At 45.4% G+C, this 27,495-nt stretch overlaps 1 protein-coding gene across 1 annotated transcript in view; it reads right to left on the reverse strand.

Annotated features, from left to right (window-relative positions):
• The window catches only part of COL27A1 (collagen type XXVII alpha 1 chain), a 254,226-nt gene that overhangs the window by 131,288 nt on the left and 95,443 nt on the right, over nt 1-27,495 (reverse strand). The window contains exons 13-16 of the mRNA XM_083597135.1: nt 20,487-20,540; nt 10,370-10,414; nt 6,207-6,260; nt 4,772-4,816 (exon numbers count right to left, since the gene is read on the reverse strand). Coding sequence (XP_083453261.1) covers nt 4,772-4,816; nt 6,207-6,260; nt 10,370-10,414; nt 20,487-20,540 — 198 coding nt within the window. The remainder of the gene's footprint in view (nt 1-4,771; nt 4,817-6,206; nt 6,261-10,369; nt 10,415-20,486; nt 20,541-27,495) is intronic.

A 27,495-nucleotide genomic window follows, 5' to 3' on the forward strand; every position in this document is an offset into this window, starting at 1 on the left:
GCAGAACAGGACTTCTGAGCGAAGTGGCCATTTTCCCACACCAATGACAGGAGGACAAAACCCATCACGAGGTTCTTCCTTGACAAATCACCAGTCAATTAATGGTGCACAAGAGTGCTTAGAAGTTGCCTAAACCCCTTCTGAACTGGTCCAACCCCTTTTTTAAACCATCCAAATTGGTGGGTGACATCCTCCTCAGTCTTCCTTATACCTTGTGAAGGATGAGATTCTCTGTTGCAACTAGTCATGAGGGCTGCACTACAGTAGGGTCGCCATATAAACCAGAAAATTCCAGTAATGTCCAGGAATGGGGGCTAAATTGGTGCCTGGGGGGAATTTTCAAATGAACAGTAAATGTCTAGGATTTAGTCTGTTCTCCGGCAATAGCAGAAGCGCCATGCAGTGGTCACTTCATTGTCTTCTAGACAGTGATTTCAGAAGACAGCTTGCTGTGTGCTGCTGCTGATACCCAAAAAAGAAGTTCAACAACTTAAGACAACTGTCAAAAAAAAAAAGCTCAACAACTTTTTGGAGCAACTGTGTCCGGATTTGTGCTTCTTGAAATATGGCGACTCTATACTGCAGGCTCATAGGCAGTGCACTTTGTAATTGCTGGGGGTAACAACTGCAGGAGAGGACTGCTGTGCTCAGCTTGCAAGCTTCCCACTGGGGCATCTGGCTGGCCATTGTGAGGATAGATTATGTTTCAGCTACGTAAGGATCCACACTCGGAGAATGAGTTTGGCATTAGTACACGCAGGTCTCACCATCTGAACACAATGCATTCTCAGGAAATGGTCTGTTAGGCAAGCGTTTGCATAACAAGCAGACAATTTCCAGTGATTCCTATGAGAAAATTTATAATGCATTCCTGACCATGGAATTTTGACCACGAACTGAGGAAAGGCCTGAGGAAAACCCAAGAAAACCCCCAGAAACCTTGCAAAAGACAAACAAGGAAGGAAAGACCACTCTCTTATCTGCTCTCTCTCCCTCCCACCCACCATGATTTCTGGCAAAACGGCTCCCGTGGACTAGCAAAACACAAAAAGTAAGGCTTGCTTAAGGCTGATCACCGAAGAATGGATGCTTTTGAATTATGGTGCTGGAGGAGACTTTTGAGAGTCCCATGGACTGCAAGAAGATCAAACCTATCCATTCTGAAGGAAATCAGCCCTGAGTGCTCACTGGAAGGACAGATTGTGAAGCTGAGGCTCCAATACTTTGGCCACCTCATAAGAAGAGAAGACTCCCTGGAAAAGACCCTGATGTTGGGAAAGATGGAGGGCACAAGGAGAAGGGGAGGACAGAGGATGAGATGGTTGGACAGTGTTCTTGAAGCTACCAGCATGAGTTTGACCAAACTGCGGGAGGTAGTGGAAGACAAGAGTGCTTGGCGTGCTCTGATCCATGGGGTCATGAAGAGTCAGACATGACAAAACGACTAAACAACAACAATACAAGCAGGTCTGGTTGTTTGGATATCTGAAACTGCAGTGTGTATAGCAAGGTTTTGGTACTAATTCCTCGTGATCGGATAAGTGAATTTTTGTATGAGTGTTTGGATAGTGGGACTTGTGTGTACATAGGATGTTCATGCACACAACACATACCAAAAATTCTCCCTTTCAAGTAGAAAGCATAGCAAGCAGCGACTGGACCAACAATTCTCTCCCTGATCTTAGTTGACTTATTTGTGGGGGGTGGGAGGGGTGGACAATTTGAAAAGGACCACCCCTGCCTGCATCATCAAGCCTATCAGTCCACATTTTGCTGTGGATGCAGACTCTTAGAATATTCTCACAGGAGGTGCTTATTCCATGTAAACTTACATATACAGTATATTTTCCCCAAAAGCAGCAAGGCTTCTTCTTCTTTTTTGTCAGGCATTTGGAAAGAATTAGGCAATGCACGGCAAATTATTTACTCTCAAAAATATAAACAACTGAAGGAAATAGCTGCACTGCTGACAACTTCTTATTTTTATTAGAATTTCTAGGCCATCCTAACCCTGGCATGTGAGATGGCCTACAATTTAATACCCTTGTAAAATAGCCAATGAAGCCCTATTAAACAAAAACACACAGTGAAAGTTATCACCTGTTAACTCTGGCCTCCCAAAGCTAAGCCTGCTAAAAGGATATGTTCACACATTCATGTGGACAACTGGATAAGCACAGCATCCAGAGGTGGCCTTAGGGCCAGCCCTACCATGAGTCAAAGTGAGGCAATTGCCTCAGGCAACAGATGCTGCAATGGGAAGCAGAGGCAAGGCACTGGAGGACTGAGCTGGGTGTGCCACCTCCAGGTGCTGTGGAAGATGTTGCTTGCCACCCGTGTTGAAGAAGGTGAGGGAGGGAGGGACCCATGAGGGTCCAATTCTTCCTAGTACTACATGAGGATGGGACTACTGAGTCCATCATTTTTCATTCCTGTGCAGACTTTATATTATTGTTATTGTTTATTAAATTTCTACACTGCTCTTCAAGGCAGTATACAATATAAAAACACAAAATACATACCATAATAATAAAGAAAAATGCCCTCGCCCTGTCCCTGTCTAGCTACGCTACTGGGATGGAAGCAGACTAATTTATTACAAAAAATGAGTAGTTCTACAAACGCTTAAAACTATGGGTTGTATCCAACTAAGTTACACTCAAGAGTAGACCCACTGAAATGAATGGAATTAAAGTTAGTCATTAAAAAAATAATCAGTGGGTCTACTCTGATTGGGATACAACCCAATCTTAGTCCTACTTGGAGTAGACCCCTTGAAATTCATGGACATGATGCACTTAGGTACATTAATTTCAATATGTCTACCCTACTTCATACACAAATGTGCACGTCAAGTGACTGTCTGCCCCTAGAGAAAGATCTGGACTGGTCACTGTTGCAAACCATGGGGTTCAGTCTTTTGGGAACATCTGCTGCACAAGAAAATGAACTGGAGTAAAATAACTTGGAGGTGTGTGTAAGATCCTCCACCAGCAGAGCCACAATGCAGACACACCGGAGCAAAGGGCTGCATCAATTCTACAACACTCTGATGGAAGGAGACATCAGCTTGAGCCAAGCAGGATGTGGGATGCCCTCAAAACCTGTAAGTCCTTCTCCCAGAACTCTGCAAGTCAGCAAGAAGCAGCAGATGGAACAAGTTAGGTCCGGGGATGCTGATCTCATCTGATTTGAGTTAATAATTCGGAAAAGGTTGCTGGCTCCTGGCAGTACAGAGGACATTTTGAGTGCCATGCTGTTGCTGCTGCTGAGCCAACATCCTGCGCTTCAGACCCTCTCTTGCACATGGGATACTCCCCACCCCCACCTGGAGCAGAGTAAAGTTGGAGCTCTGTTCTGAATGATTCAGATCCCTCTAGCAGAAAAACCCAGCGGCATGGGGGCTTCTTTCAGGGGTGGGTGTGGGACCCTTTTGCAACCCAAGGGCCAGATTCCTTCATGAGCAACCTTCTGAGGGCTGCATGCCAGAGGTGGCAAAAAATAATAATACACAGAGCAACGTTTGTACAGTTGGCTACATTCCAGTCATGCAGAAACACAGAGGTTTCAAAAGCCAGAAGCAGGCAAGCAAGAGGCGCGATCACAGTTCAAGAGTACATTCCAGTCAAGCAGAAGCAGTCAAGGGCTTCTGCAGTTGATCAAGGCTGGGTGAGCAGTGTGGCCTAGTGAGCACTCAAAGGGTCAGACAAAGGAGCTTGTCTATCTGATTAACTGCTCTGATATATGGGTTTTTTAATTTTAATGCTTTCCAATCCCATAGGTTTTACAGCATTTTGACGTTACTGGATATTTTACTGCATTTTATTCTTTCTTACTTCAAACATTCAAAAGTTGTTTTTATTTATTTATTATTTATTTATTTATTTAAAATAAAATAAATTATTGATTATCTAGTTTTCGTTCAGTTTTAGTTGCTGGGTTTTTGGAAACTGCTTTACGAACTTCTACTTGATGAAAAGCAATATATATATATACACATGAACAAAGAAAGAAAATATGCTCTCCAACAAAAAAAGGTTTCGAAAAATAAATATATATTCTACAAGATGGACCACAACATAAAAATAATGGGTGGGATCCTACTAAGTCATTCTTAAGAGTTGATCCATTGAAATCAACAGACTTAAATTTCAATGGTTCTACTCTGGGTGTGGCTAACATTGGATCTTCTTCAATGTATATTTCACTGTGAAATTAGAATTGCAGAGAAAAATTATAGCAAAATGCATAAACCTAAAGTCTCTTGATGGAGAACAAATTGGTTGATCACCAAATATCTAGCTGTGCATAAAACCACCAAAGGCTGTATCTACCTGAGTTATAAACAGAATAAACCCACTAAAACCAATTGGCCTAATTAATCAAATTAATTAATTTCAGTGGGTCTACTCTGAGTATACACTAAGTAGTGCTAATGTTGTACACAACCCCATATTTCTTCCCCAGACAACTGAACTGATTTTTGCCACCAAAAATGACCAAACAGCCCTAGATCATATTAAATTGTAAGACATTGTTACAGATCCATCCCGTTTAATTCTGGGAACCTTTCACAAAACAAGATGGGACCAATCTTGAGGGCGTTAAATCTTTGTTTTTCCAATATGTTCTAAACTTAGATATACAGATTAGAAAGACTGGCAAACTAAGGGAGTTGCAAGTAATGAGGTATATATCACACAGTGTGAAGAAAACAGGGTCTTGCATGCAGAGAGATAAGAACAGTGCAATAAGGGAATATTCAGATCACCTTATCACCTTTCAGTCCACTCTCTCCAGGATTTCCCATCAGCCCCTAACAAAGAGAAAAGAGAAAGTGAGACCAAAGTGAACTGAAACATTGCCCTTCATTCCAAATCTAAGAGCCATGGAGTGTGAGAAGGCTGAATCAGGGCTCTCCTGAAATATAAGGAGGATTCCCGTTCACCAAACCATCCATGAAATACATTTGCTTCAGGAAATTCAGATAAAGGGGGGAACATAGCGAAAATACAGGGTTGCAGCCAATGTTAGTCCTACTCAGATTAGACACACTGAAGTGTCTAGGTGAAGTGAAGTATAGGTGTGGCCAACTTAAGATACATTGGTTTTAATAGGTCTTCTCTAAGCAGAATACAGTTAGCTACAGTCCATTTCCTGGACAGTTTCCATTCCAGTTGGTCATTATAAAAACTAGTATACAACTTCCATTACTGGTGTCTGGTTTTTTTCATTTTCCTCTTCCCTCCTTTTTTGTGTTGTGCCATTTAAGATTGTTTTAATGATGCTTCCCTGCCTGTGGCTTCAGGAGATGGGGACATATTCCATGGTCTTCTAATTCGAGGGTTGGAGTTGTGCTCCACCTTACAGATCACAACACACACTTCTGCATGCAGAACAAATTGTGGGTGCTGGGTTCAATGGAACCCTAAAGAAAGAAGAATGTGACAAAGGGGAGCCTAACTCATATGATTTGAAAAACATATGAAGCTGCCTTATACTTTTGGCAGGCAAGTCATTGTGCCCGTCTCCCCACCTGTTGTCTACTCTGACCAACAGCTGCTCTTCAAGGATTTCCCCATCAACTGCTACCTGGTCACATTTGGAATGGAGATTCCAGGGGCCATCTGCATAGCAAGCTAGTACAGTGGTACCTCGGGATAAGAACTTAATTCGTTCTGGAGGTCTGTTCTTAACCTGAAACTGTTCTTAACCTGAAGCACCACCTTAGCTAATGGGGCCTCCCGCTGCTGCTGCGCTGCCGGAGCATGATTTCTGTTCTCATCCTGAAGCAAAGTTCTTAACCCAAGGTAATATGTCTGGGTTAGCAGAGTCCGTAACCTGAAGCATTTGTAACCTGAAGCCTATGTAACCCGAGGTACCACTGTATTCTAACACTGAACTAGGATCCATCTCATCTAGCATCTTCTGCTTTAGCCTTTGCTAATATGGTGTCCCCTCTAGGTGTTTTGGAGTACAACTCCCATCAGCCCCAGTAAGCATAGCTGATGGGAGTTGTAATTGAAAGCATCTGCAGGACACTCCACTGGGAGAGGCTGGTCCACTCTGATTGCTTATGGCTCTGTGGGGTCTTTACCAGCCCAACAACCCAATATGGTCTTTGAGCAGCAATGCTGGGGATCAAACCTGTGACCTTGTGCTCTGCACCACTTAGCTATGGCCTCTGCTTATTGGAAGTCAGTCACCTTTAATCCTTTTGGTCCTGGAAAACCTAAAGGTCCAAATGCACCCATATCGCCCTGGTGAGAGAGAGAGAGAGAGAGAGAGAAGTGAGGTTTAGGAATGGAGAACAACAAAGCCTTCTGCCTTCTCTGAAGGCTGTCTAACTTTTGCTGCTAAGCAGTTTACTGCAAAGAGGAACAGTCAAGCCATAAGGACTAGAAACTTACTTTTTTTATAAAAAAGGTGCAATTTAAACAATACCAAACTAGAGTATGCTGAGAATGTATTTCTGAATTCATCCATGGATAGCTCAATCTTGGGTTGTGGGTTTGAGCCCCACACTGGGCAAAAAGATTCCTGCTTTTTAGGGGGTTGGATGAGATGACGCCTGTGGTCCCTTCCAACTCTACAATTTTATGATTCTATATGGAAAACGCTCAAGGTCATAAGGAAGGGTGGAATAGGAAACCTGCCTGAAACAGCAGACTTCAGACAGTGGACATTCCTAGCCCTGCCTGGAGATGCTAAGAACTGGACCTGGGACATTCTGCATGAAAAGCAGAAGTTCTATCACTGAGGAACAGCCCTTCACTTGACAAAGAAAAGCCACAGTCCTCATGGCTCTGAATAAAGGGCTGCTTATACTGAGTCAGACCACTGGCCCATCTAGTTCAGTATTATCTACTCAAACTGGTAGCAGCTCTACAGCTTTGGGGATCATTCCCAGGCATACCTGGACACAGCAGGGACTGAACCGGGGATGTTCTGTGTGCAAAACATTAGATCTGCCACTCAGCTGTGGGTCCTCTCAGCTTTGTGTGAATTACCCAGGAAAGGTACCAGAGTTCAACTGTTTCAAGGTCCCTGTTAAAGCAATCTCCTTCTTGCTTCCACACACACCCTAAGAACGGAGCAAGCTAGCTCTGTGCCTTGAGTTCTTCTCTGCCCTGGATAAACAAACAGAGGAGCTGCTGGTTCTGCTAAAGGCATATTTCTGTACAGGGAGATCACACAGCCGAATGCACCATGTGAGCTTTCAGCTGCGGCTTCCTGAAAACATATAGCTTTTTCATGCCCTGCAGCTTCATAGAGGGTCCTTGCAAGAAAGGGCTCGCTTCATAAAGCAGGCCTGGATCACTCAGCTTGGACGGATGCGGCCAGCTCTGGTTACTGCTCACACCTTGCTCTGGTCGTGGAGGAACAGCTCAATACCAGCATGCAAAAGAGATAACTGGGTACCAAGCCCTCAGGACATCCAGAAATAAGAGGAGGGAATGGGCAAAGTCAACCACGAGGGGTGTTATGCTGAGCATCACCAGAAAGGTCTCTAGTGTAGTGTTAACACTCAGAGTGCTGGACTAAGACATGGAAGACCCAGGTCCAAAATTCGCACTCAGCCTTGCAACTCACTGGGTGGGGATCTTGGGCCAGTCACCTTATCTCAGTCTAACCTACTTCACAGGATTGTTGTGAGGATAAAATGGGGAGGAGGAGAACCACATACACCACCTTGAGCTCCTTGGATGGAAAATAAGTGGGGTATATAAGTGTAAAAAATAAAATAAGTAATAAAAACAAAGGCAACTCCAATGGTCCCTGACCACTGGCTATGCTGACTGGGGCTGATGGGAGAAGAGGGACCTAGAGAGGCCTTCCCATGGCTATTGTGTGTAAACTGCTAAGAAGGGAATATCCACACTCCCTGATGCAGTATACTTATTTGGGGGGGGGATGCTGCCTTATCTTAAAAGGGGGAGGCACTGCAAAACTGGGAAAGATGCAGAAAAGAGATCATCTGGTTAAACTGATTGATGGGAGAAATGAGACAGACGAAAGAAGGAAGTTCCTTGAGCAGCGTGGAATTTTTTCTGTGGAATGAGGTTAGGCAATGGCCACAGTTTTGGATAGCTCTGCTGCAGGGGTGGGCAACCTGTGGCTCTCCAGATGTTGTCAGATTCTGACTCACATCATCCTCAGTGAGCAACATCTGGAGGGGCACAGGTTCCCCATCCCTGGGCTCAGACAAATTTGCAGAAGAGGATAACCCTTGTCAATGGCCGCTAATCATGACAGCTGCAGAAGCAGCACACCACCAAATCACCAGATTTTAGACACCTTAGGGTAGTTTCAGTTCTCAGCCAGGAAAATGTACCATTTATAAAGTGCAAGAGCTGCTTCCCCTGACAACTCATTCAGGCCATCTATGAGCCAAAAACGACTGCCACATTGTGGGCAGGAGGGTTGGGCTGTGGGGGAAGGTTGTAGACTGGCAGCATAAAAATAAAAATACTCGCAAGGTTGAATTATTACTCTGCAGGCACCTTTTTGCCATGCCCTGGCTCCCCAATGTGGGACACACTCTAATCCAGTACCCAACATGGTGCCCTCCAGATGTTTTTGGGCTCCAAAACATAGTTGTTTTAACAACAACAGTGGAACATATAACACAAGATCGGCATTCAGTAATAGGAGACTTCCAGAGAAAGTGTGTTGTAACTTATGACCACACAGTGACACCTTCATTTGACTTAATTAAACATAAAGTATCCTCTCCAGAGAGAGACGCGGATTGCTGGGGGACAATAAACTTCATTCCATTTATTGATAAATCTTGCAAACGCATGTGGCAAGCTGCATACTTATGGAAGGCTCACAAATACAACAAGGACACAACAGCATGCTCTCACGCGTGATCCCCAGTCCTTATAGCCTAAACATGTGATGCTACCATATACTGTCAGACCATTGCCACATCCAGTGTTGTCTACGCAGACCAGAAACAGCTCTCCAAGGTCTCAACAAAAGGTGGGTTGCTATTTTTGAGAGGAAAAATGCCTTAAACAAGGTCGGGCTTTTTGTCCACTTAACTCAAACTTCTCTACTCTGACTGCCAGCAGCTTTCTCATTAACAAGCTACCTGGTCTTTTTAACTGAGAATGCCAGGGATCAAACTTGGGACCTTCTGCATGCAAAGCAGGAGCTCTACCACTACACTACAAACTTTTCCTGAACTTTTAGACCAGCTACCTTTCACTGGTCTCAGCATCTTCAGTTAGAGGATCAGTGAATGGTGGGTTGTACCTTCTCTCATCCCCCTCCAAGAGTGCACAATGGTATAGTTGTGCCTGGAGTGTTGTGTTTTAATCCAATAAGGGAATTATATGTCAGAATGATCTCTCATATAGTCGTCCCCCATATATATTTTTAATCCCTGCATGTGGAAAACCACCACATAAGAGAGAAAGCTAGGTAAGAACCTTGACAAACTAGTTTTCTGAATGGTGGGATTTGTTGTAAATGGAGGAAAAACCAGCCATGTGAGACTTCCCACCGATCCTACAACCTGCAGTCCAGTGCACTACAACCCAGGCACATACTGACCACCCCAAGGAGGATTTAAGACTTTGAAGAGCTGGCTGTATTGCATTGATGGGGAACCTGTCTCATGTACAGAGATGTTGCTGAATTACAAACTCCCACTACTCATTGGGCAACGCTGGCTGGGGCTAATGGAAGCTGTAGTCCAATAACATCTGGAAGAGGACCACAGGTCCCTCCCCCCACTGCTGCCCAGTGGTAACTGGTGCCCACTGGGACTGGTAGAGTGGAAACACCAGCCATAGGCAAAGCAAGAGCTGACAGCCTGTTTGAGATGGATAGTGCAGTCCCCTATCTGCCCTAATGAACCAGCCTCCAATGAACTGCCCTGTTGCGAGGAACAGGCTGCACACACAACACACACTTAAAGCACATTCTGCCATCACCAAAGAATCCTGGGTACTGTACTTTGTTAGGAGTGCTTGGAATTGTAGTTCAGAGGGAAAACTACAGCTCACGGGATTCTTTGGGTGGTGGAGCTGATGTGCTTTAAATGCACGGTGTGTGTTTGCAGCAGTCTCAGCGTCTTCCTGCATGCAGGAGCACCTGCTAAGTAGCCTCCTCCTTCTCCCACCCCAGCAAAGGTAACTCAGCGCTGCTGTTTTCACCCATTGTGTCAACACTGCGGCTTTAACACTTCCCTCCCTGCTTGCACGGACCTCCCCCGCCTCGCCCTGCAAGGGCAGCAGATTAAATCAACACAGTGCATTTCCACGGGGCTCTTAGTGGTGTCTTGGAAAGAGTTAAAAAGAAGAAGCAGCGTCCCAGAGCCCCAGATGAAAAGCTCTCCTGTCTTTACCGTACTTACAACGAGTCCGTGAACTCCAGGAGGACCCGGGGCTCCCACGTCTCCCTAAAAGGAAACAAAGAGCAACACAGTTACAGTCTTTTTGTCAGCAAAAAGTGGAGATTCTTCCCTCCACACACCCCAACTTAAAACATAGAAGAAGAAGTGTCTCCGTGTGGTGAGGGCGGCAGGGGAAGGGTTAAGGGTGCCCCGCCCTCGGTGGGCAATCTAGAGCTTCCATCTTCAGCAGGCTTGTAAATAAAAGAGACCTCCTTGGAAGACACAAGGCTGCTTGTTCAAGACCGGCTTTCCTCTCCCGCTCCCCCCCCCCCGCCTCCCCCAAAAATGGGACAGGAGAGAAGAAGGATTTCACTGTGTGCTTTTGGAAAGGGGGGGGGGCGGAGCAAGAGAAGGGTGCTGGACAAGGAAAGAAAGAAAGAGAATTTTCCACCATCACTTTTCTCTTTCCCACCTGCAAAAACAACCCTCAAGAGTCCAGCACAAACCTCTGCCTTGCTCACCTCTAAACAAGCCCTGTGGCTAAGAACTGGACACTACTGCTCCCATTTTACAGATGGATGAACTAAGGCTGAGAGGGGGCAAATTGCTGGGGGGAAAAGGGCTTGAGGTCCAATGCATAGCAACAGGAGCACCAGACAGAGGTGTCTTAGCTGGAGCAATAGCGATAGATACATATAGAATCTCAGAATCATAGAGTTAGAAGGGATCACATGGGTCATCTAGTCCAACCCCCTACAATGCAGGAATATTTCCCCCAACATGGGGCTCGAACTCACAACACTGAGATTAAGAATATCATCCTCTACTAACTGAGCTACAGAGAAAGGAAGAGGTTCAGGAATTCAATCTTTCTCCCCACTCAGTGCTCAGAAATGCACAGTAAGCAGTCTGGTGGGGCTTGGGGTTTCCCACTGGCTTATGGCAAAGCTGGGGACTCAGCTAGATTGGTAAAGAAAAAGTGATTTATAAGTGTTGTATATGCAATATAACAATGCGCCACCAGATGGTGCTGTGGAGTCCCGTCTTTCCCTACATGATTTCCCTGTTTAAATTTACAACGTGTTTCTGTGAAACACTTCTTTGATGTGTCTAGATTCAGCCTGCATAGAGCAATGGATGTCAATTTTAGCTTTGTACATTAGACTAGTTTCTACACCCACACTCACACACATGTCTCTGCCCGCTGTCCAGGCACTCAAGACTCATGATCAGAGTTCAAAGACACATTCCAGCTATACAAAAGCACTCAATGAGGATGCAAAGCAGGGCTAGTAAGAGGTCTGGCTCAGGGAAGTGTGTGGCCTAGGGAAGGCTCCTGAGGGCCAGACAGCGAGGCCTGGGGACCACACTTAACACAAGCAAATAAAATAATCCTGCTGATGAGGAGGACTATGTCTATAAAAAACCTACAGAAAGCCATTCATGAAGAAGAGCCTCTCTGCAGGCATGGGTTGCATCCAGTGTTAGTTCTACTCAGAGCAGACACACTGAACTGAATGGTCACAGCTGACAGATTCATTCATTTCAGGTTGGTCTACTTTGACTATGACTTAGTTGGATAAAACCCTGTGGGGCTCTCCTTCATCATAAGGAAATCATCATACCCACCAGCCTTTGCCATCCTGGTGCCAGATGTTATGGGCAACATATCCCATCATCTCCAGCTGTGACGAAGGCTGATGTGCACTACCAGGGAATTCAGTGCTTCAAGTGAGAGTCTGTATGTGGCCAAAACGGCACCTTTGGTGCACAAAAGAGAGGCATCAGCAGGTTTGGGGGAACCCCAACATTTGTAAAAGTACAAAACAATAATTAGGGGGAAATGGCATTTTGGGGTGGGTGTGTTATCGTTATTCACATCCACTTCTCCCCATTCAGTGTCTCCACACCCTGCATAATTTTACATGCCTCCTTACCCCACCCCAGGAAAGTATAACACTCTGAATGTTATAACCTTTCCTGATGTGGAAGATGCTCCAGCCCATGCTCAGTGGCCAGAGAATGATGGTGTGTGTAAAATGGGGGGGAGCATGGAATGTAATAGCATGGAGGAGGGCATGACTAGTTAGTCGGCTGGAACAGGGACCATGAGCACTCTGTGCTGCATCCATTTCTAAAATCTCTCCAAACAGTTTCCACCAAAAGAAAGAAGAACAGAAGGGGGTTGGGGGTGTGGGAGGAGACTGCCACAAGCCAATCTGAGGTAAACAGCACAAGCCACCCAAATTCGGTGGCACGGGAAGAAACAGTCAAGAGCCCAAAGTGTGTGTCAAATTCTGGAAGCAGGTGGCAGGACAGAAACGTGGGATCCACAACTGTGCTTTCTGCATACATTCCTCCCAGCAGACTCAGAATCTGTTCCATGGGTGTCCTTTGCTGGAATTTGCTCTGTCTGTGACACTTTCCTTGACCCCACCAAACTTCTCTTCAAACAAGCTAAGGCCTTCCCTTTTCATTCTGTGCACTAAGTGTCATAAGCTGCCCAAGTGGGGGTGGGGGAGAAAATCTAAAAAGGCCAAAGGGAAGGATTCTCTTCCGCTGGGGAATTAACATTGCAGGACTCTGGATTCTCCGGATATCCCAGGCAGAGCTTTCAAAAACTGACCTAGAGCTTCAAGCCAGATTCATGTTGAGCCCCTGAAATCTGCTTAGCCCCTGCAAGCCTGAGCAATGGTCTGGAGTGATAGGAGTCCAACAACATGTGGAGGGCCACAGATCCCCTGCCCCTCTTTCAGAATGAGCCCAGTATGTTGCTGGGAATAAAAGAGGTCCTGCGCGCAACTGGACCAGATGACTGGAGACATTCCGAAGAGGCAGCTAGTGTTTCCTTCCTACAACACAGCTTGACACCCTCCATATACTCTGAACTTCAGCACCCATAATCCTGGTCCATTTTGCATGCTGGCTGGAGCTGAGGGGAGTTGGGAGTCCAACAACACCTGAAAGGGCTTCGGGTTGGGGTAGGCTGTCAGTTCATGGGAAGGGCCATAGCTCTATGGCAGAGTATCTGCCGTGCAACCAGAAGGTCCAGGTTCAATCCCCAGTGGCTTCTCCAGGAAGTTTTTGGAGAGAGACTCCTGCCCTGGAATCCTAGAATCTTAGAATTGTAGAGTTGGAAGGTACCCTGCAACGCAGGAATCTAAACTAAAGGATCCCTGACAGCTTCCTCTGTTCCTGTACCAATTTAAAATCCTAATGGCACACCCACCCACCCAGTATAATTAAGTGAATCTATGGTTTATCACAAGATAAATGGTGATGTGGACAAACTCTCACTGACATACACAACCAGGAATGTGGGGAAATCAATGCAGCTTATTCTGTAATGAGTCAAACACAGCAGACAAACTCCTAGAACTCTGATGTGGGTGCAAGAAGCATAAATTGTGCTGAAATTCCCTCTTCAGCACAACTGTCAAAGGTGCAAGGGGGGGTCTGTCTTTCCTGTTGCCACCTGTTGCCACCACATCAGGTAGTCAGGAATGGTTGATGCTGTCATCCCACTAGTAAGCTGGGGAGGTGAGCCATGCAGGCCAGAAGAGGCTGGGCAGCGTGGCCCCTGACCCACTCTGGAAAGAGTCTTGGCCAGCCAGGGAATAAAGGCATGGTGGATGACATATTTGAAGGGCAGGGGTCCAACAAAGGAAGGTGGGAGAACAGGAAAGGGATAACAGGAGAATAAAAGAATACAGAGCCAGTCCATGGGCAAGCCTTCCCATAATGACTTAGGGCACAGTGTGGGAGGGAGGCAAAAGGCAGCACTTGTGCCACTGGCCATCCCAGTGGCAAGTCAAGGAGAGAAGGGGCTAACTGAAGGAAGGGAAAGGCTACTAAGGCAGAGTGATTAATAGGAAAGGATGACAGCTTAAATACGGTAAGTTTTTGGGAACTTTTGGCCCTTCAGATGCTGCCGAACTACAACTCCCATTAGCTCCAAGCAAGCAGGGATGTTTGGGGTTGTAGTTCAGCAACACCTGGCAGGCCAAAGGTTCCCATACTTGGTTTAAGTAAACAGATCTCAGATGAGGATGATAAGGGTGCATTAGAGTGAGGTGCTCACCAGGTGTTTTCTTAAGGTAAGGGAACCCCTGAAGACGCTTTAGATCCATAGTGGGAGTGTGGCAGCTCTCACACTGCCATTCTGAATTTAACTGGCAGTGTGAGGGCCAAGAACCCCTGGTTCTGTGCAGTGTCCTGGTCATGGTGAGCCGCCTGATCTGCAGCATAGACCATTGGTTCCCAAATAACCCCTCCCCACCATGGACCACTTGAAAATTGCCAAGGGCCTTGGAGGACACTTAACAATTTCTCTTGTAATGCACTTTGCTAGATACTGTAGGATTTACAGAGAATTCAAACTGTAATACAATATAAGAAATAAAAGAAGCAACAGAAATGCAAAGAGAAATTAATGTGAACACTTAGTGTCATGGGTATGCCTTCTCCTGTCTTCAACCGCTAGTCCACACACATGCCACGGACCACTTTAATGAAGCTCGTGGCTCATTTAAGGATCCTCAGGCAATGGAGTGCTTCCATCCATCAATTCCTGTTTCTCTCCAACAGGAACTCTCTCTCTCTCTCTCTCTCTCTGTGTGTGTGTGTGTGTGTGTGTGTGTGGAGACCTTGGACTTTCATAAGGACAGACTGTAGCATGCTGTGCAAAGAGAAGAGCCCCATCCTTGACTCTGCCCACTTGGGCCTTTGGTTGCACCTTCACTGGGCTTTCAAGAGTCCAGAAGGCCTGCCCAGGAGGGAATGTGGCTCTAAACAAAAAAAAAAACAAAAAAGTACCACCCAATAAAATTATTGGTAAAAACAGCTAACAACAAACATTCAAAAATAATTAACAAACTAAGAATAGATCAATACACACATCAACTCCCTCATGTGGTGAGCCTTTGAACTACAGTTGGCAGCTTCTCAGTAAAGTACCTTCAGGCCCCAGACCAGGGGCTGGTGGGAGCTGGAGTCCAATAGCATCTGGAGGGTACCTCTGCGGCAAAAGTGGTCTCTCCAGATGCTATTGAACTGCAACTTCCATCAGCCCCAGACAACATGGCTGATGGACCTCCCCTATAGTGAATGCGCTCAGCCAGACTGGCCACTGGATTCTCCCTAGACAAGGAAGTGCATAAAAAGGCTCCTGCTCCCAGTTAGAACCTCGCTGGAGCAACGTGGTGTTTTCCTGAACCCTGGCACACTCCTGGAAATCTTCAGTGCTGACCTCTCACTCACTCCTCTGTCCTATCTGATGATTTGCCCTGTAGCCCAGCCTTGCTCTTTGGTCCTGACTACTGGCTAATCTCTTCTGGTTCCAATGGCTGCCTTTGGCACACCCATGCAAAAAATTACTCAAATCCAGTTTGATGGAAGACAGTGAGGAATCATAGAATTGTAGAGTTGGAAGGGAACATGACAGCCATCTAGTCCAACCCCCTGCAATGCAGGAATCTCAACTAGAAATGCTTTAAATCAGGGGTAAGAAACCTCAAGTCCAAGGGGCAAATGCTCCAAGCCTCACTATTTGGCCCTTAGGGTTCACCCAGTCGTGCCGCCTCTTCCTGAACCTACGCCCCCAATTGGCCCTTCCTTGAACATTTTTGCACGTCTGATAATGTTTCTTGCCTGCCTGGATGAAGGACAGGTCCTGGAGTGAACGGTGCAATGGTAAGATTCACATTTATTGCACCTTCTCCTTTTGCTCATGGCTGTGCCCACTACTGCCACGAAGGCCCAGGAAAGTTGCCCAAAAGAGAATGTGGCCATGGGCTGAAAAAGGTTCCCCATCACTACCTTAATTAATTAAATAAATTAGGAACAAGGTGCACCCAGGAAGACACCAACAGAGCCAGTATCTCTAGGTGGGCAAATGCTTCCAACTTCCAAAACAAGGAATACATAACTGAGTTGCAATGGCGGATTCTGGATGAGAGTCACACTCATAGAGGGGGAAAGCCCACTCAGCCCTTGTGCTGAAAGCCTTCATGTTCTGCTTGTGGGTTTCCCAGAGGCAGCTGGTGGTTGGCCACTGTGGGAAAAGATTCTAGAGCAGACGGGTCGGCCCTTGGTCTGATCCAACAGGTCCCTTCTAATTGTCCTTAACTCCTACCCTTTAATTCTCACACAAGCAGCCAGAATGAAGGGCATATGCTGTGTCTAAAGCAAGCAATCTTTATGCATTTTATCTCTGCTCTGACAACTGTACAAACTGCTGGACAGCTGTTCTACTTAAAACACACACACGAATGCACCAAGGAAAATCAATTGAAACAGAGAATTTAGAGGTTAGGGAGAGTTAAAAGCAACGTTTAGGAAGGGCTGGGGAAAGCATATTTTCTGGTGATAATGCAGTTTTATTTTTTGAAAAGAATAAAAGGAAAAAGGGCCTTCCTGGCCCGCTTCTATAGAAGGGGATAAGCTGAGCAAGAAATTGTATGGTGAAGGGACCAGGGATGGTCCCCTGAATTTTGTGCTTTTCAAATAAATTCACTTCTCCACATTTCTGCAGCAATTTGCATTTTTAAAAATCCTCATGAAAAATTATCCAGCATTTCCATGCAAACTTATCCTAATATACACATTTTTCTATGCAGTTTTGTCTGATGTACACATATTTGCAAACAATTTCCCCTGATATAATGCGGTTTTTATATGTCATTTTCTCTAATGCATTCATTCTCAGGCATACTTTTCCCTAACGTATGCAGTTTTTCAAACACTGGCTGGACAATTTGGATAAGTGCAAATTTCAAAGAACCGCAATGTTTTAGTTCACATTTTGTTTTGGAAAGTGTAGATATCATAGATTTGCATTTAAATGAGAACTGAATCACATTTCTCCTCAATCCTTAAGGGGACCAAAGGTAAACACTGCAAAAACAACCAGGTTGTAAGGTTATTTCTGAGAGATTACAGAAACAGCCAGACGTACAGGTAGCCTTAAATCAAAGCTGAAAGCTATTTAACTGTACTCAGTGTTACTACAATACAATTCAATCCCATCAGGGGTTTTTTAAAAGGCTAGCTGCTTCAAGGTATGCTACCTTTGCACACCTTCACCAGAACCACGGTTTTAATTCTTAAGGAGAATATGAGAAGAGGGCTGCTGAATTGGACAAACAGCCTTTATTTTCCAGCATCCTGTTCTTACATTGGCCAACCAGAAGCCTATCAATAATAAGTGGGACCTGCAACAAAACATTGTGATGCTGCAGGTTCTTGGCCCAAGATTCCAGTTCAGGCAGCCGAAGTCATATCCATTCCATTCCTCTCTCTCTCCACCATCCAGTTTCCTATTTCCCCTCCAAAAGACACTCAACATTCTGTGCTCACTGAACATGCTTAACACTTATTGATCTAGCTGGGGGTTTATAGTACTTCTCCAAACCGTAGAGTTTTGCCCAAGGCTGCTGATTACCTCCCAGTTGTGTGGGAATGGCTCTGTTGCAGCTGCATAAGGGTCCACTGTCAAAAATGAGTTAAGAACATAAGAAGAGCTCTGCTGGACTAGGTCAATGGTCCATCTAGTCCAGCATCCTGTTCTCACAGTGGCCAACCAGATGGCTGTGGGAAACCAGCAAGCAGAATTCAACCACAACAGTACGCTTCCATCCTGTAGTTTCCACCAATTAGTATTCAAAAGCACTGAGCCTCCACAGTAGCAGCAGAGCATAGCCATTGTGACTAGTAGCCTTCAATAGTCCTCTCCTCCATGACTTTGTCCAGTCCTCTTCTAAAGCCACCCAAGTTGGTGGCCATCAATGCCTCCTGCAGGAAGGAGTTCCATAGTTTTGTGCATAGCTGCACAAAAAGTACTTTCTTTTATCTCTCCTGATAAAGTTCACTATTAGCATATAAGATTTGATGGAATACTTCCTGCATGCTTTCCCTTATATCTGCAAAAGTTTTAGAAAGTTTTGTAATTGAGTGCTGTACATTCATGTTTTGGATCTGGAAAGAGGCTGGCAACTTGCCTCTTACACAGACTAAAAGTAAGAGATGCAAAGTCTTCCCATACCAAATGGTCTGAATCTTCAGCATAAGGAGGGTGCAGCATAAGCAGATGTAGGTCTTGCTTTATATCCTAAGAAAAACCAGACACTGCAGAATGGACTGCACCAGAGATGCTGAATCTGTGGTCCTGCAGCTGTTGATGAAATTCTGCTAGAATTCAACACAGCCAATGGCTAGGGATGATCGGAGTTCGAGTCCAGCAACATCTGGAAGGCCAAAGGTTCCCCATCTCTGCTGTAGATCTACGATTATTGATCAGAGCTGGGCCTTCTTCAAACCACACACTGCCCAAAACACCAGGAGAGAAATCTAGCCTAAAAAGCTCCTCCTCCTCTCTATTGAGTGGGAATCAGGTAGCTACAGTCCTCCAGAAGATGCTGGACATAACCTCCCATCATTCCTGGCCACTGATCATGCCACCTAAGGCTGATGGGAGTTGAATCCTGCATCATCTAGAGGGCAATTGCTTCCCCATCTGATAGGCTGGACCTCTGCACAGTTACAGACCATAGTCTCGCCCAGCCCTGCCTGGAAATGCCAGGGATTTGATCTGGGACCTTCCGCAGACAAAGCAGATTCTCTACCACTAAGTTACAGTGGCAATAAATAAATAAACCTACTGTATTTTTCTCTGTATAAGACAATGCTTTTTGCTGAAAAAAGTAGGCAACAATTGGTGTCGTCTTATACACAGATAGTAAATACAGAGGGGGAATGTGTGATTAATGGCAGCAGCAAGCAGGAGATTGGCAGCGGCAATTGGGCAGGTGACTGGTGGCTGTGGCGAGGTGGGCAGGCGATTGGCAGCTGCACCAAGAGGGCAGGTGGGCTGCTGGTGGCAGCGAGCAGGCAGACAAATGGTGGCTGCGGCGAGGTATGTGATCGGCAGTGGCTGTGGCAAGTGATTGGCAGTGGCAGGCAGGTGGGTGAGTGATTGGTGGAAGTGACCTCCCCCCCCAAAAAAAAAGCTAAACAACTTAATTTCTTAATTTTGGGGTTAAGAAAAATAGGGGTTGTTTTATACATGGAAAAATGTGGTAATAAATAAATGCAGCTCCCTTTAGTCCCAGCCAGCATGGCCAATGGTCAAGAAGAATGACGCATGTAGTCCAACAAGTCCTGGAAGGCCCATATTGGTCAACCCTTTCCTTAACTGGAACTGCTGAGGACTGAAGATGGAACCTTCTGCATGCAAAGCACATACTTCATCAGGAAGTTACAGCTCTTTCCCTAAGGCCTCCATCCAAGCAGTCCAATAAACAGAGCGGCCCAGCTCTATCATTTCATCCTAGACACCTGTAGACTGCTGCCAGCTTCTCACTGTACCAACAGGGAGGAGCGGGGTTGGATTTTATCCAGAGCAGTTACACTCACGAGAATACCCACTGAAATTAAGGTACCTAAGTTAGTAATATCCACCAGTTTCGATGGGTCTACTCTGAGTAGGACTAACACTGGAAACTATTATTAGTATTATTGTAATGGTTGGGGTTTTTGTTTTTTTTTTTCAAGATTTCTTACCTGCCCTTCATGATAAGGTCCCGGGGAGGTTGCAGCATTGTCAAAGCACAGAATTAAAACCAGTTGATACAATCTACACTCAAAAGAACAGGGGGTTGCATTCAACTGCATTTTACTCAGAGCAGACCCACTGAAATTAATGAACATGGCTAAACTGGGGCCATCCGTTTTTGAGTAAACTGGGGCTATCCCACTTTGAGTAAATTGCCTAGAGATCTGAGTATAAGATCTGTAAGATGAGTGACAGAAAAGATGCTTCAAAAACACCCAGTTACGCTTGGCTTTTGTTCATCCTTTCCCCAGCAAGCAAAGCACTCTGTGGGACTGCAGGGGAAGACGGAAAGAGGAGAGGCAGGGAAGGGAGGGTACCCTCATTGACCTCTCCCTTGTTAGATGCTTGACTGAAGTATTTAGCACGTTGTATAAAAGATGGGAATTGTTTCAAGAGGGAACTTAAAACAACAAGGCAGGCCTGAGGCCGCTGATTCCAAGGGGCCAATCCCAAACAGCAAACAGGCTGCCTCCCAGTGAGGCCCACAAAAGAAAACAAAAACCAGGAGAGAAACTTTTGCCAACTTACTGGGTTGCCATCAATGCCCGGAGGTCCTCGTTCTCCAAGATCACCAGGAAAGCCCTGAGGAGCAGTAAGGGGTGGGAGTAAGAGAGAGAAAGAGAAAGAGAAAGACGGGGAGGGAGGGAAACCCTTTGGTTACAAAGTAGGACAATGCAATGGATATGCAGGTGGTAAATACGAGCCGTTAAAATCCTGCCTCTTTTTGCTCAAGTCCAAAAAGCTGTCAAGAGAAGGAAAAGTTCCCATGTACCATTTATTGCTGATTATCTATTAAAAAAAACAGTTGAGATTCCCACCACCAACACCTTTTTATCAAGCCAGATATTCGAGGCAGTTAAGAACATAAGCATTAAAGCATTGATAAAAAATGTGAAATGCAGAGCAGTAAACATGGCCAGTGTGGAGTAGTAATAACACTCCACAGGAAATAGGGCACAGTTAGCAAGCACTCACTTGAGAACTCTGCCCATTAAAAAGACCATAGATCATTAACAGCTGAAGGCCTGGTTGAAGAACCATGTTTTTGCCTGAACCTGAAATATACGTAGTGAAGGCATCAGGTGAAGATCCCTGGGGAGACCATTGCACAAGCAGGGAGCCACCACAGAAAAGGCCCCATTTTCATGTTGCCACCGTCCTGACCTCTCATGGAGGGGGCACACAAAGAAAGGCCTCAGATGATCAATATAGAATCTGAGTCAGTTCATACGGGGAGAGGCAGTTCCTAAGGTATTGCGGTCCTGAGCCACATAAGGCATTAATGCGTAAACCAGATCAATACACAGGCAAAGCACAAGTCACAAGGTGTAACAGGTACAGAAGAGGCAGAGATATATAGCTAAGACATTGACCCAACAAGTGGCACAACCCTTGTGTCCTCCTGTTGATGAGTCAGGTGAGAACAGTACCAGACTCGGCAAGCAAACAGGCACTCCTTCGAGTGGGTAAGGTCTGCGGGGTTTGCCTGCACCAGTGCTGTCCTTGAGACAGAGGCAGTGTCAGCACCAGCTCAGCACTTGATTTATTCTCAGTTGCCTCCTTCAAAGGAGGCGGCTCCTCACTGACAGGAGAAGGCATCTGACCAGGATGATGGACGCCACAATGGGGGGGGGGCACCTTTGCTAACCTCCAAAGGAGGAGGCTCCTCACTGACAGGAGAAGGCATCTGACCAGGATGATGGACGCCACAATGGGGGGGGGCACCTTTGCTAACCCATAGGTCCCTCCCCAGGATCCATTCCTCCCATTCCTAGATGACTGACCTCCTCCTGGGCTCAGACACTTCTTGGTGTCCCAAATCCATCTCCCTCATCCTGCTAGGACCTTCCCCATGGCTGCCCAGCTCCAACACCTGGAGCACCTCAGGATCCAGCCCTTTCCTCCATGACATCGCCATGGGGCTCATGGCACAAAGCAAGTTTCTTCTGAGAGCTGTCTCACAACCACTGATTGGGTTCAGATAATCATTAGGATTACGAGAATTTAAAAAGTGCAGGCATGGTCTCATGATGACTGAGGCAGCCCAGCTGGACTCAAGCAAGAGGCAAGTCTCAATATGCAAAGATGCTCCAAAAGGTGATGTCGCAGGTAAGGCCCACGCAGAAAGCCTTGAAAGCAAGGGAGAGGGCGCTTGGGGTTGTTTGGGAACAACCATGGTTAGGGAAAGGGCTGTAGCTGCCTGGTGGGGCATTTGCTTGGCCTAAAGAAGATTCCAGGTTCAATCCCTGACATCTCCCGTTATCACTTGGAAAGAATCCTGCCTGAAACCCTGCAGAGTCACTGCTATTCAGTCTGAACAATATTGAGGTAGATGCAGCAAGGGTCTGACTCAGCATGAGTCAGCTCCCTCTGTTCTTGCTTCATTCAGTCCTTTGTTGAGTACTAAGAGGACTGGAATCTTACTTAATTTCTAGGAGAAGTGATAAAGCTTATTGGCATGCAGAAGGTCCCAGCTTCAAACTTGGAAATACTGCAGTCTGAAACCACAGAGAGTTGCTGCCTGTCTGTGTACCAGTGTTTCCCAACCTTGGATCTCCAGCTGTTTTTGGACTACAACTCCCATGATCCCTAGCTAGCAAGATCAATGGTCAGGGATGATGGGAATTGTAGTCTGAAAACAGCTGGAGACCAAAGGTTGGGAAGCACTGGTGTAGGCAATAGAGTTTGGCTCAGTATAAGGCAGCTTCCTGTGTCCCAGTGAAAGAGACCTCATTCAGGCCACCAAAGGAACCTGTTGCTTTGGCTCATCAAGGGAATTTTTCTTCAGGGAAAGTCAGGCTGGAAAGAAAGTTTCCCCCACCCAATGTTTGCATAGCAAAGAAGAATTTTGCATCTCCGGGTTGTGAGGGAAGAATGCTGCCATTTAGAGCCTGCTTGACCACTCTAGGCCTTGAATCCTTCACAAAACGGAGACTGCAAACTCCTCAAGTAATCCACAGATTAAAAAGGGGGGGCAGGAATTGCAACACCCCAAGGATCTCTCTGCAAGCTCTCAATAGCACAATTACAAATTTAGCACAGGCTCTGGTTCCACCTCCAGTATTCATTTGCTCTGCTCTATGATGCCTTGCACCAGTTTAAAAGCAAAATATGGTACATGGTATTTGAGCTAAATATACTTTAAAATAAACAAATAAATACACAACTGTTCTATAAAGTGATATTCTGTCAAAAATGCACCTGCAAGAGTGAAAGAGATACCAAGCAGGGCCATTCCATTCCAGCTGGTCATTATCAGAGCAACTGTTAAAAAACAAACTAGTGCCTGGAGTTGCTTTTTTCCCTGTTCCCTCCCCATCTTTTTTCCCTTTTTAGATTGCAAGCCTGCAGGCCTGGACTGTCTCATTTCAATTAATCATATGCAAACCACTCTGGGGTGCTTTCTGGCTGAAAAGTGAATTAAAGTGTCCCAAACAGAACATTTAACAGTAGGCCAGAGAGAGAGATAGCTCAGCTTGTAGAGCATGATACTCATTCTTCGGGTCGTGGGTTTGAGCCCCATGTTGGGCAAAAGGTCCCTGCACTAAATGACACTAATTGGACTAGATGACCCTCCTGGTCCCTTCCAGCCTTACACTTCTAGGGTTCTATGTGCAGATGTAAGCTGCCCCCCTCTATAGACTCAAATGCAACCTTCAAGAAGCAGCATGGGCTGTATACAATAAATTTTTCTCCTTGCTTTTTCCATATTTGTTAATCAGATGGGCAAGAGTGAATGCATTATCCATTGTCAGAAGAACCAAACCTGATCTAAATCCTGTTTATTCTTCAAAGATGCTACCATTTGCCAGAGCCCAATCCTCACATCTATCAATCTGATACCTGGCATATAATGTTATCTGCAATGTTTATCAGGCAGATAGGCCATCTAATTGCTGGCCTGAATTCATTCTCTCTTCTTATCAATGGTGATATCTATACTCACAGTCCAACCAGCTGGGATTTTAGTAATGAGATTCATAGCATCAAAGGGCTTGGCAACTGTATCCTATTTGTTTATTAAAAGCTCAGATGGGATACCATCTTCGCCAGTGGCCTTAATTCCTTCCAAAAAGCCAATTAAACCTCCCACCTCTTTTTTTCAGTTGTAAGGAGCCACGCAGCCATGGTTTCAAATTCAATTTGACAAGCCTGCAAGCTGGCATCACAAACTATTTTGCTGAACGCTCTGTAACAGCGAGTTCCCCTGACACAATTAGAAACATGTTAATTGAAGGGATTAATGTATGGCAACTGTCATTAATCATGACTGAAGCACATGAGTTCACCATTGTGGCATCAGCCTGGAAGCGAAGAAAGCCTCAAAATTATTAATGTTTTTTAAAAAGAAAATCTTATCTCCCAAAGTTGTGCCGAATTAGTCCATATTTCCGCTGCTTTTACTCCTTATTGGTTAGGGGTTGTATCCAAAAAATGTCCGACTCACCAAGCACACCACCTTGCCCCCCGTGACTGAGGGGGCCAGGGCTGCATGATGTCAGCACGCCACATACACACATTGCACACATGACATCAGCACACCCTGTGCCATGCTTGTGACATGTGGCACCCTCCGGGGAATACTGATGTCACTCGCACACACTGCAGGGCGTGCTGACGGGTCATGCACACGCCCTGAAGTGTGCGCACATGACCGCCAGGGATTTTTGAGGAGGCCCAGACCCTTCCTTGGCAATTTTTTGGGGGGGGCGGCCCTCTCCTAGATGGTGCACCTGCTACCCACTGAAATGAATGGACTTGTGTTAGTTGAGTTCACCCATTTTGGTGCATCTACTCTTGAGTATGACTAACACTGGATACAGCCCTTCATGTTTTTAACATTGTTTTGTGATTATGTGTTATGATTTGTATTGTATTTTTGTACACCACTTTGGTCTTAAATGTGGGGCGATGTAAACATTCTGACATCAATTAATTAAAATCCAAAATGGCAACACCAACTTTGCCTATGGTTAACAACTTAACTAAATCTCACAGCTGTTTCTGATAAAAATGGCCTAAAACATTACTTTTGAACACCTTCCCACCCCACTCTGTAGTTGGACTGAAAGCATAGCTGTCAACGTTTCCCTTTTTTTAAGGGAAATTCCCTTATTCTGAATAGGATTCCTCACAAGAAAAGGGAAAAGTTGACAGCTATGACTGAAAGTGAAGCATCTGCATCTGACAGTTCTGAGCACAATTAACATCTAGCCATCCTGAGCACCTGGTTTCTTGACAGCTCAACAACCTTAATCAAATGCTTCTATGCCTTTACTTTAAAAGACTGATTCATGGCCATCAATAATAGTTTAAGCTTATCTACTGGAAGACAGAAGCTAGCACAGAATGTCATAGGGTTGCCATATGTCGTCTTTTTCCTGGACACATCCTCTTTTTCATGGGTAGAGTAGTCATAGTGATCCATAGTTTAAAAGTTTTATTATACCCAGCCCAGCCATGAGGCAAGGTGAGGTGACCACCTCAGGGAGCAGGATTCCCAGAGGCAACAGATCCAGCCTCCAATGAATGCATTGTCTATTGAACCCTCAGCAGCCCCCACCCAGGCTGCCCCCACAGTGTCCTTTTGGCAATAGAAGGCACTGCTGGTCTCCTCCCACCTCTAGGGAGAAAATGGCAGAGGCTTCCCTCTGGTGTCTCCTGGGGTCTACACCCACCCAGCATAATGCCTTCCAGTCCCCCAACCGCCACAGTGGCCTTTTATTCCCACTTCAACCATTGCATAAGGCTGGTTTGATTCCCTCCCTTGTTACCAATGTAGATCTTCATTCACCCCACCTTCCCTGGTGCAGGGGCACCATTTTGTGGTTCACCTCAGGTGCCAAAATGTCTTGGGCCAGCTCGCAGAAAACAGTCCTCTACATACAGGCACAGGAATACCAAGTGAGACCACTGGGTCCACATAGCTCAGTATTTTCTACACAGACTGGCAGCGGCCCTCTAGAGATCAAGGCATAATTGCTTGTTTATTTACTCTATTTATGGAAGGCCTTCCTGTAAAAATTATAAGAAACGGCACTAACATTCCGAACATTTCAATTCAGTATTGTTTGCTCTTCTCCTGCTGAGAGGGACCCATACTAGGAGAAGACATCTCACATCCGTTCTTTTGTATTTTGCTTCTGAGCAACAGGAAAACTATGCAGCTTCCCAACTGGGCTCCAAGGTGGCATTGGCCAAGGCATTGAGGGGAGAGATGATCACAAGCAGCTTGTTGGCATCTGCACACACTAATACCTATTCACACACACAAACACACAGAGAGAGCTGACTTTTTAAAGGGAAAGGGAAAATCAGGGAAGAAACATCGTCTCTAATCTGCGAAAATAAAAGGGAAAATATGGGTCTATAATGACCATTTTCATTGCTAAAAGAGGAAGGAAGAACTTTAAATTAGTGTAAATGAAAAGATCCGCACTTCACATAAAACTCCACATCCTGTTCTAGCTCTCTCTCTCTCTCTCTCTCTCTCTCTCTCTCACACACACACACACACACACACACTACTGAAATTTAGACCTTGTGCATACTTTTTCAATCAGGGTGCATTTTAAGGCTGTAATGTTAAGGGAATTCATGGGCAAGCTTCCAGGGGCCACATACCAGTGGCATTAAGTAGGTGGAGGAATGGGCATGGCTACAAAAAAACTGGGGTTTCCTCTCTCTCTTAGACCTCCATCTTTTCACAGATCAAGGACACATTCCCACCAAGCAAAAGCACCCAGGAAGGGAGCCGAACAGGAAAGAACAGGGGTATGGCCTGGGAGGGATCCCAAGGGCCAAATAGAGAGGCCTGAAGGGCCGCATTTAGCCCTAAGCCTGGTGTTCCCCATCCCTGAGACAGAGGGTTACAACAGATTTATTTTATTCAGAGCTGAAGTTAGCAATATAGGAGCATAGAGCCGTCTCCATTCTTGTTTTAACAGGACAGTTTTCTTGCATATTATAATCATGGATTATATTTTAATATTTGGGTCACTGCTTCTTATACCTGATAACTGATTAGAAGTCTACTTTGGCAGTAAGTGGTATATGAAATAAGAACAACAATAATGACAACTATAACTGCCATTGGGATTCTCTCCTGATATAACCACAGCTGATATTCATTTTCTATTGACCATGGGTGATCACAAAAAGAGACAGCATAAAATATGCATATGCCATAGTTGTAAGTAAAAATAAAATCTAAAAATCATGTGTAAAAGAAACTAAGACTAAGGCCAGTTGGACAACTTCGGCAGCAAGTCATCAATCAGCACACAGTAAAGCCTACAACCCATTATGCAAGAATCAACTACACTTTCACAGAATTTAGTTGCAAGTAATGTGAAGCCAGCCACTAATTTGCCCATTTGTCAGTAAGTAATCAATTCTTAGAAAACTCCAACTGATACAATTGTCTCCCCAGTAGCCAGAGACAAGCGTCCCCTACAGCTGAACATTGCAGCATGCCATGGGAAACTTCTTCCACAACAAGTGAAATCATGGAAATTCAGATCCTGCAGACTGAAAA

This window comes from Podarcis filfolensis, assembly GCF_964270895.1.
Source record: "Podarcis filfolensis genome assembly, chromosome: Z".
Taxonomy (NCBI): domain Eukaryota; kingdom Metazoa; phylum Chordata; class Lepidosauria; order Squamata; family Lacertidae; genus Podarcis; species Podarcis filfolensis.